General features: G+C 35.3%; 9 protein-coding genes across 9 annotated transcripts; 6 read left to right on the forward strand and 3 right to left on the reverse strand. All coding sequences in view use genetic code 12, as the record gives it.

The window, feature by feature from the left end:
• Positions 1 to 72: 72 nt before the first annotated feature.
• Positions 73 to 597, reverse strand: DEHA2G03124g (DEHA2G03124p; the record flags this gene model as incomplete). Its single annotated transcript, XM_461681.1, has 1 exon — positions 73 to 597. The coding sequence occupies one exon, from the start codon at positions 595 to 597 to the stop codon at positions 73 to 75; it is 525 nt and encodes a 174-aa protein (XP_461681.2).
• A 169-nt stretch (positions 598 to 766) lies between these two features.
• DEHA2G03146g (DEHA2G03146p) lies at positions 767 to 1,861 on the forward strand (the record flags this gene model as incomplete). Its single annotated transcript, XM_461682.1, has 1 exon — positions 767 to 1,861. The coding sequence occupies one exon, from the start codon at positions 767 to 769 to the stop codon at positions 1,859 to 1,861; it is 1,095 nt and encodes a 364-aa protein (XP_461682.2).
• Positions 1,862 to 2,308: 447 nt separating this feature from the next.
• Positions 2,309 to 4,808, reverse strand: DEHA2G03168g (DEHA2G03168p; the record flags this gene model as incomplete). The annotated part of the gene is made up of 2 exons (XM_461683.2): positions 2,309 to 4,330; positions 4,608 to 4,808. 2 exons carry the CDS (start codon positions 4,806 to 4,808, stop codon positions 2,309 to 2,311), a joined length of 2,223 nt encoding a protein of 740 aa, XP_461683.2.
• Positions 4,809 to 5,046: 238 nt separating this feature from the next.
• On the forward strand, positions 5,047 to 6,123 carry DEHA2G03190g (DEHA2G03190p; the record flags this gene model as incomplete). The annotated part of the gene is made up of 1 exon (XM_461684.1): positions 5,047 to 6,123. One exon carries the CDS (start codon positions 5,047 to 5,049, stop codon positions 6,121 to 6,123), a length of 1,077 nt encoding a protein of 358 aa, XP_461684.2.
• An 894-nt stretch (positions 6,124 to 7,017) lies between these two features.
• DEHA2G03212g (DEHA2G03212p) lies at positions 7,018 to 8,403 on the forward strand (the record flags this gene model as incomplete). Its single annotated transcript, XM_461685.1, has 1 exon — positions 7,018 to 8,403. One exon carries the CDS (start codon positions 7,018 to 7,020, stop codon positions 8,401 to 8,403), a length of 1,386 nt encoding a protein of 461 aa, XP_461685.1.
• Positions 8,404 to 8,579: 176 nt separating this feature from the next.
• Positions 8,580 to 10,046, forward strand: DEHA2G03234g (DEHA2G03234p; the record flags this gene model as incomplete). The annotated part of the gene is made up of 1 exon (XM_461686.2): positions 8,580 to 10,046. One exon carries the CDS (start codon positions 8,580 to 8,582, stop codon positions 10,044 to 10,046), a length of 1,467 nt encoding a protein of 488 aa, XP_461686.2.
• Positions 10,047 to 10,326: 280 nt separating this feature from the next.
• DEHA2G03256g (DEHA2G03256p) lies at positions 10,327 to 11,385 on the forward strand (the record flags this gene model as incomplete). Its single annotated transcript, XM_461687.2, has 1 exon — positions 10,327 to 11,385. The coding sequence occupies one exon, from the start codon at positions 10,327 to 10,329 to the stop codon at positions 11,383 to 11,385; it is 1,059 nt and encodes a 352-aa protein (XP_461687.2).
• A 588-nt stretch (positions 11,386 to 11,973) lies between these two features.
• Positions 11,974 to 13,191, forward strand: DEHA2G03278g (DEHA2G03278p; the record flags this gene model as incomplete). Its single annotated transcript, XM_461688.1, has 1 exon — positions 11,974 to 13,191. The coding sequence occupies one exon, from the start codon at positions 11,974 to 11,976 to the stop codon at positions 13,189 to 13,191; it is 1,218 nt and encodes a 405-aa protein (XP_461688.1).
• A 182-nt stretch (positions 13,192 to 13,373) lies between these two features.
• Positions 13,374 to 14,375, reverse strand: DEHA2G03300g (DEHA2G03300p; the record flags this gene model as incomplete). The annotated part of the gene is made up of 1 exon (XM_461689.1): positions 13,374 to 14,375. The coding sequence occupies one exon, from the start codon at positions 14,373 to 14,375 to the stop codon at positions 13,374 to 13,376; it is 1,002 nt and encodes a 333-aa protein (XP_461689.2).
• Between the last annotated feature and the right edge of the window lie 627 nt (positions 14,376 to 15,002).

Genomic DNA, 15,002 nt, shown 5'->3' on the forward strand with positions numbered 1-15,002 from the left:
GAGCTGGGGTATATAATTCGTATATATTATTTCATTAGTTTCAAATATATAATAACAAGATGATGAATCTCATTATGTAGGGGTATATCTTGGCAATTCTTCGTCGATTTCAGTATTATTAGCAGCATCATTTAGTACCTGATTCATTATCTCTACGAATGTAAATATTCCACCATCATTAAATGCGATCTTACCCTTAAACCACTCATTCTTCGGCAATCCATCGATTGTAACGTTTGGCCTACTTGCATTGAGAAACATAAATTCCCAATAGTTCGGGCCAAACCACGGTGATTTCAATGCATGGGAAAAGTGCAAATCTTGAGCTCCCTTCATATCCATCAGAAAGCTATCGATGTCACCTTGCAGGGCTGTTATATATATCAATCTCAAATTCGTTAGGTACATATACCCATCATTAGCTGTGATATTAATCTTTCTGGAAACTGGATCACGCAGTGATATTGATAAGGGTTGTCTAGAAGTTGGTGTGGAAAATTTAACAGCCTCTGTCTGCTCCAATAAAAATGGAATTTCTTGGCTATTACCCAACACTTCGGTATAGTTGTCAACTAATTCAACATTATTTATGGACATTGGGATAAATATATTATGTTCTGAACGAGAATAGCTATCATACTAAATCTATTGATGAGTAAGTAATGATTACGCGAGAAAATATATATCCATGATTTTTTTTCATCTCTAGACCAAAGGACAACCTAACCTTACGACTTATATACATAGGTCTACGAAGCAAGAGGTGATGCGTAAAATATATAGGTCATTGAACCCATCATTGATTGAAAACTTTCAACAGTTTGGATTTCCTAAGTATCAGTATGGATATAGGCATGTTGTAAGACCACAACCATGTCAAGATATCATAGATAAACTAAACCTCAAGAAAAAATACCCGAATTCACATCAAAATCTTGATATTATAGATGTATTCTCGGGATATGGCTTATTTTCGAGTATGATAAACTACGAATTGAAACCAAGAAAACATATTATTATTGAAGATAGTAAAGAAAATGTAAATATTTGGGAAGAGCGTATTAAGTATTTGAAGGAAAAGACTAATAATGCCGAAAACTTTGAACTATATCCTCATAATGGCTATAACTGGTCTACATTTGAATCTTTAATTAAAAAGGATAAAATTATTGAACCAAGTATAAAGCCCAGAGACGAAATTCATGATGAATTGTTGATCATTGGAAACTTGACTCCTCAAAAATTTGGTGAATCCTTACTAGCACAATGGATCATGTGTTCTGTTTACCAGAATTGGTTGCAGAAATATGGACGTATAAAAATGGTCTGCTTTGTTCCTGATTCTACAGCACAAAAGTTTTTGTCAGGGCCTCGTTTTCCTAAACGAAACAAATCTGCTATCAAGAGGGAATTGTTTACTGATTCCAAGTTGATTGGTCTTGTAGAGTCTAGTGGAGATCATTCTATTCCAGATGGGACAGATTTTGATCCTAACTTACTAGTGAAGGACCAGCCTTGTCTCATACCATCGAGATCGATCTTACCAGCTGGTGCTCTGCTTGCAGTTGTGGAAATCGATCCAAAAAATTTACTTGAAATAGATTTTGAAATGATGGAGTATATTCTTCAAATATTGATGTACAAGTCTACTGGTAAACTTTCTGAAGCATTAGCTCAATTAGCACCTGGTGCTGAAATAGATTTAGCACCAAAGCTTTCCAAAGAAATTTTGAATAAATGCCCGAGAGACCTCTTAGCTGATGAAATCTGGGAAGTTTTCCATGTTTTTGATAAATGGGCATTCAAACCGGCATTAACTGATACTATTGGTATAGTTCAAGAAGACACAAGAGTATTTTGAATCATTAACTTCCATTCCATGTATATATAGTTTTCAAATACCTTTTAAAAATAAATATTTTAATTGAAGCCACTTATCTGCGCTCCATTTATATATAGAAATATGGCCTTCATTTTTAAGAATATCGATTTTGATATAGACATACCTAGCAATTTAGATTGAATTATGAATTTTTTGCAGCCGTATAAGAATCAATACGATGCCGAAATGTATTAAAGATACAATACCATCAAGTTTTATAAAATATGTATATTCCCAGCATAAACAAGCTAACAATATAAATTTGAAACTAAGCATTTTAAATAATTAGACAAAAAATCTGCAAATATGAAAAGAAAATAGATAGACATAAGATCGTAATAAGCGAGAATTATATGTAAAGATATACCGTTATACTATATACTCTATACGAATATACTCATAATCTTTTTACATTTGTCATTAATCCTATTCAGTAGGTACATTTGGTAAATTGCCGAAAAGCTCGACTAGTTTAGTATTATTGAATAGGTGATCTGAAGGTGGACCAAAATACGATGAGTTAGGCAATACACGAAGCAAATTGTAGATCGTATTACCAACAAAATTCTGGGGTTGTTGCTGATTTTGTACAGCATCTTTATTGTTGGTATGTTGATTATTGTTATTCGAAACTTCCGGAGTAAATTCATCTACTGTAGGATTCTGAATCTTCCGTCTCTTCGTCTCTTGAGCGGTGGTATCGATTTCTTCATGACTAGTATCTTCTTTCCCTAAATCGAAATGTTTAATTACATCGATAGAATGACCACGGTATCTGTCACTAAATAATTCTATAGAGTCATCATCTGGGAAATATTCTTCATATCTACTATCCAAACTTTTAATCAAGTCTAAATCTCCATACACACTCTGGTATCTCGAAAACTTCTTGATTAATTTCTTAATGCAATTCTTCTTTTTGATATTCTCCTTACTTTTACTCTCTTGTAACCTCATATTAGCGCCTGAAGTAATATCACCATTCAGATTCTCGTTTTCAATATTCACATCTTGCAATAGAGCTGTCAAACCTTGTTCGAACAAAACCTTAATACTTTCACCCTTATTGATCATAATTAAGAAGTCTAAATATGCTAATAAGAACTCACCTTGTTTTTTGAAATGTTTCATTCCCAATTCAAAAATTTTACTGGCTGTCTTCAAGTTATCCGAATGATACTCCATTAGAGCGTTCTCAACGTAAAATTCATACCCTATAGCTTCAAAATTGTTTCTTGCTTGTTTAAATACACCACGGGCTTCCTTAATACCCCTTGATCTTTTGCAAGCCATCATCAATTTTGTGTAAACCAAAGTTATTGCCTTGTTCAATTCATCTTTCTTTTCCTGTAATTTTGATAAAAGTAAAGCATCCTCTTCACTAAGCTGGAATGTGGGGTTTTTAAAACTATCATCATCGTCGTTGTCATCATTGTCACTATCATCGTTTTCATTATTATTCTCTTCTCCAGTATTCTCTTCTTGTTTTTTATTATTAAGTTCTCTGTTTGTAATTGATTCAATTTGATTGTTTATATTGTTATAATCGTTTGTTAAAAAGGTTATTAAATTATCGTAAGTTTCTGTGGCTTTATTAATAGTGTTATCTTTTTCATACATTTCTGATAATTGAAAAGTTAATAAGTAACTTCTAGGGTTTAATACTAAAGCTTCGTTTAAAAGTTCAATGCATTTATTAGAATTAGCTTCTTCGTTACTGCGCAACCAAAACTTATTAAATTTAAACCACAATTCTGGAACAAATGGCAAAGCCATAATTGCTTGTTTATAGACATATTCGATTCTTTGCTGAACCGAAGAATCGTCTTTTAAATTCAACTTATTTTCCCGTTCAAGAGCAATCCACTTGTACCATAATTGAAGTTGAGTATGTACTAAATTGTTATTATCATTATGGATTCCAATAGGTATAACTTCTCTACGTAACAGCCTTTCGGTTGCATTATGCCATTCTGTATTCCACGATCTAGCATCCATAAATTCACTCGATTTTTCTGCAATGAATTTATTAGCGGAAGAAGCATTAACTTCATTTTCCCATTTTGTATATGTGGACCAGACTTGTTCTATTTTCTCTGTTGGGATTACTAAAAACCTCTTATAGACTCTCCTTATCAAGTCTGTCTTCTGTTGTTGTTCCCAAGTTGCCGCCGGCGTCCACGCCTTTAAGAAATCCAAATAATCATTCCATAAATCACCACTACTTATATCTATACCAACTTTAGTAACTGCGAATTCAAAAGCCTGAACCACAATACCACGAGCTTTTTCTCCTCCAGTAATCACATCATTGGTACGACGGACGTACGAAACATATAGGCGGCACAATTCAACGTGATCAGTTATAGGAAGGCATTTCGAGAATAATTGTTCAACTTCTTGAAATTCACCTCTATTCAATTGGTAGTTGATATAATTACACCATTGCTTACCCTAAAATTTGTTAGTATTGTTCTTTTTATGTTTTTAATCTGAAATCGACAAAAATACAATTTATTCTAATAGATTATCTATGTAATTCATTCTTCCACGATGTATTAGTCTAATGTAACAAAGGAGAATCAAAAGTACCGGCTTATTTTATTAATGCCAAAATAATGTAACTGGTAGTAATGCAAGAAAAGAACTAAACAGATGAAAACCATCGAAACATGAATCTATACATAATCTATCAATAAATGTACTTCAGGGTAATGATACATACGTCAAAATTGAAAATATTCAAATATTTGTTAAACACAGACTTCACTTGCTCCTCTTTATCCTTAGCAAGGACCTGTTGGATTAATTTATTCCATTTGTTATAATCCAATGGATCAGCCTCTAAATCATCTTCTAGTTGCCCGATAACATCCAACGACAATCTCTTCTTCTTATCAGCTTGGATAAACATATTGCTGGGCATGGAAAAAGAGTGACCGTAGTTATGTGAAATGTTGATATATTGTGTTTAGAATGAATAAATCACCAAAAAGAAGTACTCTTGATTAGTTAGTTCAAGGTTATGGCTGGTCAACGATGAGTCTGATATTGACCGCGACAATGTCGCGGTGATAAAAATGTCGTACTCGTTCTTTCAATACAACACTTATAGTTAACCAAGTAATAGTTTTTATTCTTATTCTACAATTCATTAGCAAATAATGATTGAATTACATGTATGGGGACATGATTCCACTATATCTGTTATATCTCCAGAGTGTTTAGCAAGTTCATGGCTCCTCAATTTACATTTGAAGCCGCAAAATATACCATTTAAAATTGTAACTTCATCAAATACAAATTTATCTGAAACTGATAAGCTTCCACTTTTACTAGTATCTAACGAAGAATGTGCAAGTGAACGATACGAGGGATTCCATAATATTTCACAATATATTTCTAGTAATTTTGATACCGAACACTCCACTGGAAATGACATTAAATATGTACCAAATCACAATTTGTCTTCGTCTGAACAAAAGCTAATCAATAGTAGTTTGACATCCTTCATTGAAAATAAGATCCATAATATAAGTCAATATAATTTGTATATAAACACGAAGAACTATGAAAAGTATACACGGAAGTTATTTCAGAAATTCTTCCCATTTCCAATGATGTACAACCAACCACTAAAATTCTACCATTCTGCCCAGAGACAGGTACAAGTTATAGGATTGAACTCCAACAACCCAGGATTTTTTAGTATATCGGGGTCTGAAGCGGTAGCTCAGACAGAATATTTCAACGACGAAAACGACGATGATGATGCTGAGGCTGATCCAGTCGCTATAAGTTCCTTGCATGAGAAGCAATTATTAGCAAAATCCAAACGTAAAGATTTGTTGAAGGAGTCAAGAAATTCATTAAAATGCTTGAACCTAGTGAACGAATACATAGACTACGTTGTGCTGTTATATCAGGAACTCAATTCCTTTAACAAGCCTGATGAATTCTCGTATTTATTTTCTGATAAAGCTTCCAATGCCATATCTTCCTCCGAATTGCTATTTTTCGCCTACATACATTCGCTTTGTCTCCCAGAGCTTCCTGACAAGTTTATTGTTAACTACCTTACTTTGAAGTATCCGAAATTCCTCACATTCATATACGACACTACATCCAAGTTAAACGAAAGCCTATACAAAGAAAAATCGATATTCCGTGAACCTGAAGGAATTGAAGTTCCTAACTTATGGAATGAGTTGATATATTCAACGGGGTATGTTAAATATTAACGTATTTACTCAAGTCCATATTGTACATAGTGTAATCGATAACATCCGTTCAGTTTTGCCCTATCTTGTATGTTTAGTCTATATTTGGCTAATACAAAGTTACCCGGTTTTTCGTTAGTAGTTTGTTTTCTCATCGCTTCGATTTTATCACTATTTTTAATTAATTACTTCTGTTTTCTTTTACTTACAACTAACTAAACTTCAAAGAATATAGATTAATATACATCCTATATTGACATCCAACTGCATAATGTAAAGAGGCGCGATATAAAGCGTATTTATTTTTTTTATTATTGGCTCAAAAGCGATCTTCAGCTTGTTGAATTTATTTACTTTATGTATGTTCTCTATAGTTCATATCCATGAACATTTCTCTGGCAATCTTAGCATAGTTTCATTTTATACTAAAGTCAATGTATCTAATGATGGAATTTACTTGCCAAATATCAATTTCAATCCATACTATTTAAGTATCACTATTCTCCTGGTAGAATGTGAAGTTTACTGCTTATTTAGAGGATTTACATCTATATAATATCCTCCGTCATGGGTATTAAGCCGTTCGTAGGCATCCATTTAGTACCGGCATCTGTAATTACCGAGAGCATTCAACCGTTGACCGTCACGTGTGTTTATTATTGATTCACACCCCTTTAGTAAATACAGTGTCTACCATATACTGTTCAGTGGATAATCCTAGGGATCATGGTTGTCGCTATCTAACATACGTAAGTAAACCCGCGATCTGTAGAGGTATATTTACCGGAAAATCCGAATCGATGATTTCTGTTCAATGGTCTGAGTGATTTAAAAATGCGCGAGAATTATAAAAACCGATCAAAATGAAAAACATATCAAAGCTATCTCTCTTTTCAAGTTCGATATAGGATAACGATGAAGTTATTGAAATTATTTACACTTGCTATCTTAGCAGTTGAATCTAATGCTTTAACTATCACTCAACCACCGAAGGCCACGGATGCGATAGAGGCTACAGGGGCCACGGAGGCCACAGAGGCTCCAAGGCTAGCAAAGAGGGCCAGGGTGAAGGAAAAGATCTATGGTAAGGGATACCAGGAGCAACAGGCTCAAAAAGAAGGAAAAGGTGAACCGAGTACAACAAAGATTCCAAAGCCGTGGGCGAGAACAATTACATCGGTTTCATCCACCAAGGTTGTGCTTGTTAAGCCAACAGTTATTGCTGGTGTTACATTTAGTACCCGTCCACCAAAGACGACCAATGGATTGGAAAATTGGGTCAGTTTGCAGAAAGATGGTTCACCTAAAACCATAAAACCAGAACATAAGGGTGGGCAAATAAAGAATGGAAAACCAGATTATGGAACATGGTTCGGTACTGCGTCCATAATTCCAATGGGGAAAGATGACATCAAAGCTGAAAATATGGAGGAAGACGAGGTCTATGAGCATCATGAATATATCGCCGAAGACCCAACGTACCATGAATTGAACCCTATAATTAGATGTACGCCCGATAGATACTTCAAAAGGGGTATGGGCAAACATGTTAATTCTGAACCTTTCTGTACGCCACATGAGAACCAACAATTGAAAATGGACAAGACATATTTTATTACGTGGTTTAGTAGGTATTTTAAAGACGCCAAAAAAGTCAGGGTTCATTTATCGTTCCTTAAGGAATCTGCTAGACAAAAGGGTTTGAAGCGTTCGCTCGAAGATGATTCGGAAAGTGAACAAAATCTTACCAAAAGATCATCTCTTGAAAAAGGGGCTACTATCAAAGAATCTTCATTTTTCTATTCTGACTGGCTTGATGTCGAAGAGGGAATGTTCCCTGTCACAATCTTGGAAGAATGGTTTGGAAAAAAGGATTGGTACAGGAAAGTCTTAATTTCTCTTCAACCAGATAATGTTGATGATGAGGAATTCGATTACACCAAGGACGCTGTGATAGTCGAGATTATTAAGGGTGCAGTGGTCAGTAAAGGCCAGTTCGCGGATCTTAAGAAATTAGAAGAAAAATGGAAAAATGACGGTATGAATGTCGAATACGAAGACTCATCTCCCTACGAAAAGTACTACATCATGATGGCTGTTCCATCCTGTGTTGCCCTTTTTGGTTTAGGTATGTACATCTTTGTCATGATCAACAATAAGAATATTGATTTAAGTCATTTAAAGAAAAGACAGTCTGCCGGAAGAAAGACGACCCACAGAAGGATTCCTTTCAAAAAGAAGACGACTCCGTACTCGGAATTACCGCAGTATAAGAACGATGCTGTCACGAAGGCTGATTAATTGTTCCTTGTTTATAGAATATATGATTATATATACGTATTGAAAGTCCGATAACGATCCACGTGATCATACTAATAAATAACTATCGAGGTAATAATCTCATCGCCATACAACATATCCTACTTAAATTACCGTCAGGGTTGATCCTTGTTTATTTTAAAATCCATCTGTCTTGCATGAATATGGTAGATTTAAGTTTTACATTAAATCAGGGATGGTACCTTACGTTGTTATCGTCATCGCTATGTGTCTTAGGTTGCTTTGTGATATTCTTTGATGATATATATACGTTTGTATTCCCTAAATCGGTTACTAAGAAATATAATTTCCATTTAAAGGAGAATTATCTGTTTTTAAATGGAGCATTAGCATTTAGTTCTGGATGCTTATTATTCACGGCGCTTTTCAAATTATTACCAGAGGCTTTGGAATACTTTAACGATTTTAATGAGCATGATAGAGCCGAAACAGATAAGATGCAAAAAAAGGAACTCAACTCTTATTTGATAATATCCTTCATCAGTGGAATCTTATTATGTTTTCTGTTTAATGCTGTGTTGCATTTGATAACTAGTCAATCGGTGGTGCATTGTAATCATGGCGGCGAGCAACATCTGCATAGCCATTCTCATGGTAATGATTTGGAACTGGGACATGGAGAAAGTGTAAATAATGAGACGTTAAGCTCTAACGAGAGAGAAGATAATCATTCCCATACGCATGCAAACACAGGAGATGATACCGAAGCAGATATAGAAACCACGCCGTTGTTAGACGAACATAAACCGTTAATGAAGAAAAGGCCTTCGCTAATTCATTATTTCATGGCACACGATGGTGACGAGATGAGTCTTGGAGAATGTAAAGGGTATTCTTCGGCCGAAATGTGCTTGTTTAACAAAAATAAGCCGTCTGAATTGCATTTTTGCGAGATCCCAACACTCGCCAAATCGGCAGATCTTAATGACAATGAACTACGCGCTATACATTCTCCTCTGTCACGCTTCACTGGTGGTTCAAGCCATTCCCACAAGAATAACGCCGAATATGCGCATCCATTCGAGGACCATGCATATCTGCAAGGTGAAGACCATAGCAATCACAAGCCTGACCATCACCACCACGTAAATACGCCCTTATCTCGTCTATTGCTAATCGGAATCCAGACGACCTTGGCAATATCTTTACACAAGCTCCCAGAAGGCTTTATTACTTTTATTACGTCAGAGGCAAATCCCGACCTAGGCTTCCTGATATTCCTAAGTCTAGCGGCGCATAACTTCACCGAAGGTTTTCTGATGTGTCTACCACTATACTTTCTGTTTTCGTCGTCTCCTAAGGGTTTTGCAAAGCTTAAAGCTGTTACCATCAGTTCCATCCTAGGTGGCTTATCCCAGCCTTTAGGTGCTGTCGTAGGCTACTTTTTTCTAAAATACAATGACAAAGGTGATTCATTCAATATTCATAGTCTTAGTTTTGTGCTTGGTGTCGCTTTGGCCGTGACAAGTGGTTTTTTGACTGTGATCGGCCTTTCGATGTATGGCTCCTCCATTTCTTTTAATGGTGGAATGCTGAACTTGCTTTTGTTCTGGTGCATCCTAGGCATGTGCATAATTGGCTTGTCTTCTATTGCTAGTCATTAAGGGACGTTTATACATCTATATATCAGTAATTTTGCATCTATTTTCAAATATACGCGCTATTTCTCTTCTACTATAAAACTTCAGTGTAACCTTCAGTACACACAAAAGCATCATCAATCATGTGGTCTGAAGAACATTATTAAAATATTGCCATTCCAGAACATATAGTGATAATATCCAAGTATTAATCTAATATATGTTCAAAATTATACTGCTATAATACTACTAGACGTTTTCTATTAATATCACAAAGTTCTACAAAGAATAATATTCATAAAATATGATGGCGCATGAATTACCCTTACTGATTCATACGAAGAAATCTAATCATAATGTCCCACCTTCCAAAGCTCCAAGTGCAAAAACCAACAAGCACAAACCTCTGAAAAGCGGTAGTGATGATAGAGGATTGCCTAACGGTGGTAAAGTGGATTTTGGGAATAAATCCGGCTCGCAGACGAATAAAAAGTCGAATAAGAAGACATCTAAGCACACGTCATCAAACACATCTAACAACAAAGGGGTGACTAGAGTATTGCCAGATGGAAGCAAGCCGAATTTTGGGAATGAATCCAGTCATCAGAATGGAGGTAATCATAAAAAACAGAATAATGAGCCATGTTTACCTAATGGGGAGAAACCCAACTTTGGCGAAGGCTCCAAGTCCCATTCGAAAAAGAAAAATAACGACCATGTTCTTCCTAATGGAGAAAAGCCTAACTTTTTTAACGAAAAGTCGTCTAAGAAAGCTACGAAACCCAAGGAAAAGAAGCCACTCATCACGGAAGATACGTATGCTGGTTCCTCGTTTCATTCCTCCCCTGCAGCATTAAATTTGCCAAAGCCGTCTTTCAAGACATCTCCGAAGACAAACGATGCTAAGCAACATACAACTGAGCCAAATTATCACGTTAACCCTCAAGTTAATACACCACCTCAACATTCTGTTAATGTGCCTCCCCAACATCCTGTTACTACTTATCCGGCAGGGAATGGTGTACCAAATATTCCTACTGTCCCTTCGAATCCAACTGCCTTTCCTCCTAGAAACCATTACGCTCAACCTGGTTTTTCGTACTATGCTACTCCCCAAGGTTACATCAATTATCAATACCCTCAAGTACCACCTCCACCACCACCTCAGGGCGGTGTTTACCCAATGGTTGCACCCCAATATCAACAGCAACCACAACAACATCCGCAACAACATCCACAACCACAACCACAACCACAACAACTACCACAACAACATCGTCCACATCATCTTCCTGCTATTGCTGCTCCGCAGCAAGGTCACAGAATCAGTTTTAATGAATTGTTGGGTTCCTCTAAGAGCTAGTCATTTTAATTCTCATCAATTAATATTTTTGTTGTCAAATTTGCCTGTTGCTACTGTTATGTTTGTTTTTATCGACTTTATTTCTTGGGTTTAGTTAAATTAGCTGGTTGAACTATGTACAATTTTTGTTATATTTTGTTATTTGGTTTTCCTACGGTTCCTAGTTAGAAGTTCAACATTTGGAGTTATAATATCGTTGTATTGCATGAATAGTTGTTCTACAGGGCAGAATATAACTATTTGCTGTAATATAATGCGGCTTTTACAATTAAACACTTCGTCTAGAAGATGAATATTCACCATATTACAGATTTAAGTTTTTTTCATGTTTTGATTTTAAATTGGGTTAGTTTATTTTATTTGTTTTGAATACTTATACATGTCATTTTTTTTTAGCTTATCTGCATTTGAATATACTGGCTAGTTATATATATAAATATATAGTAACATTGGTCTGTATTTTTATTTTTACAACAACTGTGGTTTCTGTCTTACTCTTCGCGATAATCCGTAAGTCCCAAAAAAAATATGTCATTTTGATTTTTTACTAATTGTATATGACAACACATAAACTATTGCATTAGAAGTATGATGACCGGTAAGGAAGCAAGAATCACATTTCTTATAGTTTTGGATACATTTTTCTTCCTTTTGGAAGCTATTGTAGGCTATAGTGTTCACTCACTTGCATTAGTTGCTGATTCATTTCATATGCTAAATGACATTATTTCGTTGGTAATTGCATTATGGGCTGTTAGATATAAGAACACTAAACCTGCTGATGGTAAGTATACTTATGGATGGCAAAGAGCTGAGATTTTAGGAGCACTTATTAATGCTGTTTTCCTTTTGGCGTTATGTTTTACAATTGTTCTTGAAGCAATACAAAGATTTTTCGAACCACAAGAAATTACACAGCCTAAGTTGATATTGATTGTTGGTATTTGTGGCTTACTTAGTAACGGTGTTGGTTTAGTATTATTCCATGAGCATGGTCATTCTCACTCTCATGGTGGTTCAGAAGGTAACCACGGACATTCCCATGGCGACATTGAAGCTGGTGAATCCGATGTTGCTAATGAAAGTCATGATCACAGTGAATCAAACTCTGACTTAATGGAATTTATGCCAAATAATGTTGTTGGTCGCTACAATGAGAATAGCCCATTGATTAAAAATGATAATGCAGGGAAGAACAATGTTAAAAGAAAGTCCATGAATATGGAAGGTGTCTTTTTACATGTCTTGGGTGATGCTTTAGGAAATGTTGGGGTCATTGCCACAGCGTTATTTATTTGGAAGACTGATTATTCTTGGAGATTTTATTTTGACCCAGTTATTTCTTTGCTTATAACAGTTATTATTTTTACTTCTGCATTATCATTATGTCGTAAATCATCCAAGATTCTTTTGCAAGCAACTCCAGCACATGTTAATTCAAATTTGATTTTAAACGAGATCATTAAGTTAGAATCAGTCAAATCTGTCCACGATTTTCATATTTGGAATTTGAATGAGGATATTTTAATCGCTTCATTGCATGTTGAATTGAACCATGGACCAGAAGTGAACAATACTTCAAACGATACTATAGATCAAATTGATAGAGTTACATTTGTCAACGCTGTCACGCAAGTGAGAGAAATTTTACATCGCTTTGGAATTCATAGTGCTACGATCCAACCGGAATTTTCAAATGGCTCTAAAAAATTGAAAAAGAAAGCAAGTGCTTATGGTCAGACCAACATAGAGAATTGTATTGTTGATGGTGCTTCAGGGTGTGACAATGATCAATGTTTAAAATGATTATTTAGTGTACCCATACGTAGTTAAGATGGATTATATGAACTTTAGAATATAAAACCAATTATAATTTGATTTATCGTTAGACTATTAATTGATTATATGTATTAGTATGTAGTTCACTACTAATTAACATTCAAACCTGTAATTTTCTGTAAATATCAAGAATATACCTAGGATTAATATTAGGCCTTGCTCCTTGATCTAAATCGTTTAATTGCTGAAGTATATCCTTTCTTTTTTGGGCTCTTGATTTCAGATTGGCCATAACCAAATACATTAATTAAATCGTAGGAGTCGTCATCTTTCTCATCTACATTCAACGAGTTGAATGCGTCAAGGTCTTGTTCTACTGATGGTAGCTCCCTAACGGAATATATGTCGTCGTCAAGAAAATTAATCGAAGAACTTGGACTAATAGTAGACATTGTAGTAGTATCGCTGGGGAATCTAATTCTAGGTGTCTCCTCTAGTACAGGTAAATCAAAAAGTGGATCTTCACCTTCAGACTGCAATAACTGAGATAATTTATTATAAAACTTGAGCCATGTTAATTCTAGTTCAGGTGAGAAATGGTCTCGTCCAACCTGTTCTAGAATAGTTAACACCAATGCTTCACCAATCACGTTGTAATCGTTCATATCAAAGTTCCATATACGAGAACATATTTTTCCCATCCCTAATAGTCCGGAACTATTATTATGAATGTTCTCTAATTCGGAGATATTCTCTAAATCGTAGATAATATTAGATATCAAACGTATCAACTCAGGTAAATGGTCAAGCATTGTATCTTCAAATTTGGAATCATTGAAATCATTGTGGTAAGTGCCGTCTTCAGAGTCATGACTTAAACTTATATCTTGCAATAAATTAGACTTCCATTTAAAGACAAACTCCTTTGACCTTTCATCATCGATTTCCACAGAGCTTCCAGAGTTCATATTCATAACATCCAGCCTGGCAACCATTGGCATGACTGCAAGTAATAGATCATCCTCCTGTCTTGTATATGATATAGTCGAAGTATTAACTTGAGAGTTTGAACCAGCAAACCCTGAAGCTAATACTATCCCTAACAGACTCCATATCTTTTTAATCGCGTTAATTTCATTCAGGCTAAAATTCATCCCTGTATCGTCGAATGACAGAATCGTTGACGTCTGCTCTGTGTATACACCTGTCATGCTGTATAACTTTTGGTAATGAAAAAGAAAACTATTTCTTTAAATCTCTTGGGCAAGCCTAAAGATAGTTTAGACCCTTCGAAATCGTGTTTCTTCCCCAGAGAGACTATAGACACTGATATAAAAAACCTAGAGCTAATTGGCCGATTAGATTACAACACTTCCTTCCGAAGCACCTTTTTGTTACAAGATTCTTCGTTTGATTGTTCGGGGTTAAGGTTAAGGCATGTCCAAGAGAATTGAATGTGGTTTTCGATACATATTTCCCTCTTAGGAAAGTCTATTGATTCCTTTTATGCGTCCGCGGCAATGTCCCAGGCAACACAATAGAGGTAGTAAATAGATACAGGAGTACCTCAGAATAGCATAATTTCCTTATCCATAACTCCACTTCCGAACCAACTTTCCAAACCAAGATGCGCTCATCCAGTTGGTGCTCTTCAAAGAAGTAAATTAATCAAGCCATTATGAAATATTCATACTTTCCCTTAGCTTTAGTTCCAGTTTTAGTTTTAATTGAAACTTTATATTACAGTTCTATAGCTATTTCACTAGGTTTACGTTTATCTTCTAACGTTGTCGAGAGCTTATTGAAATGCAGAACAAACCGCATAAATTGTAAGCGTA

This window comes from Debaryomyces hansenii (assembly GCF_000006445.2).
Source record: "Debaryomyces hansenii CBS767 chromosome G complete sequence".
Taxonomy (NCBI): domain Eukaryota; kingdom Fungi; phylum Ascomycota; class Pichiomycetes; order Serinales; family Debaryomycetaceae; genus Debaryomyces; species Debaryomyces hansenii.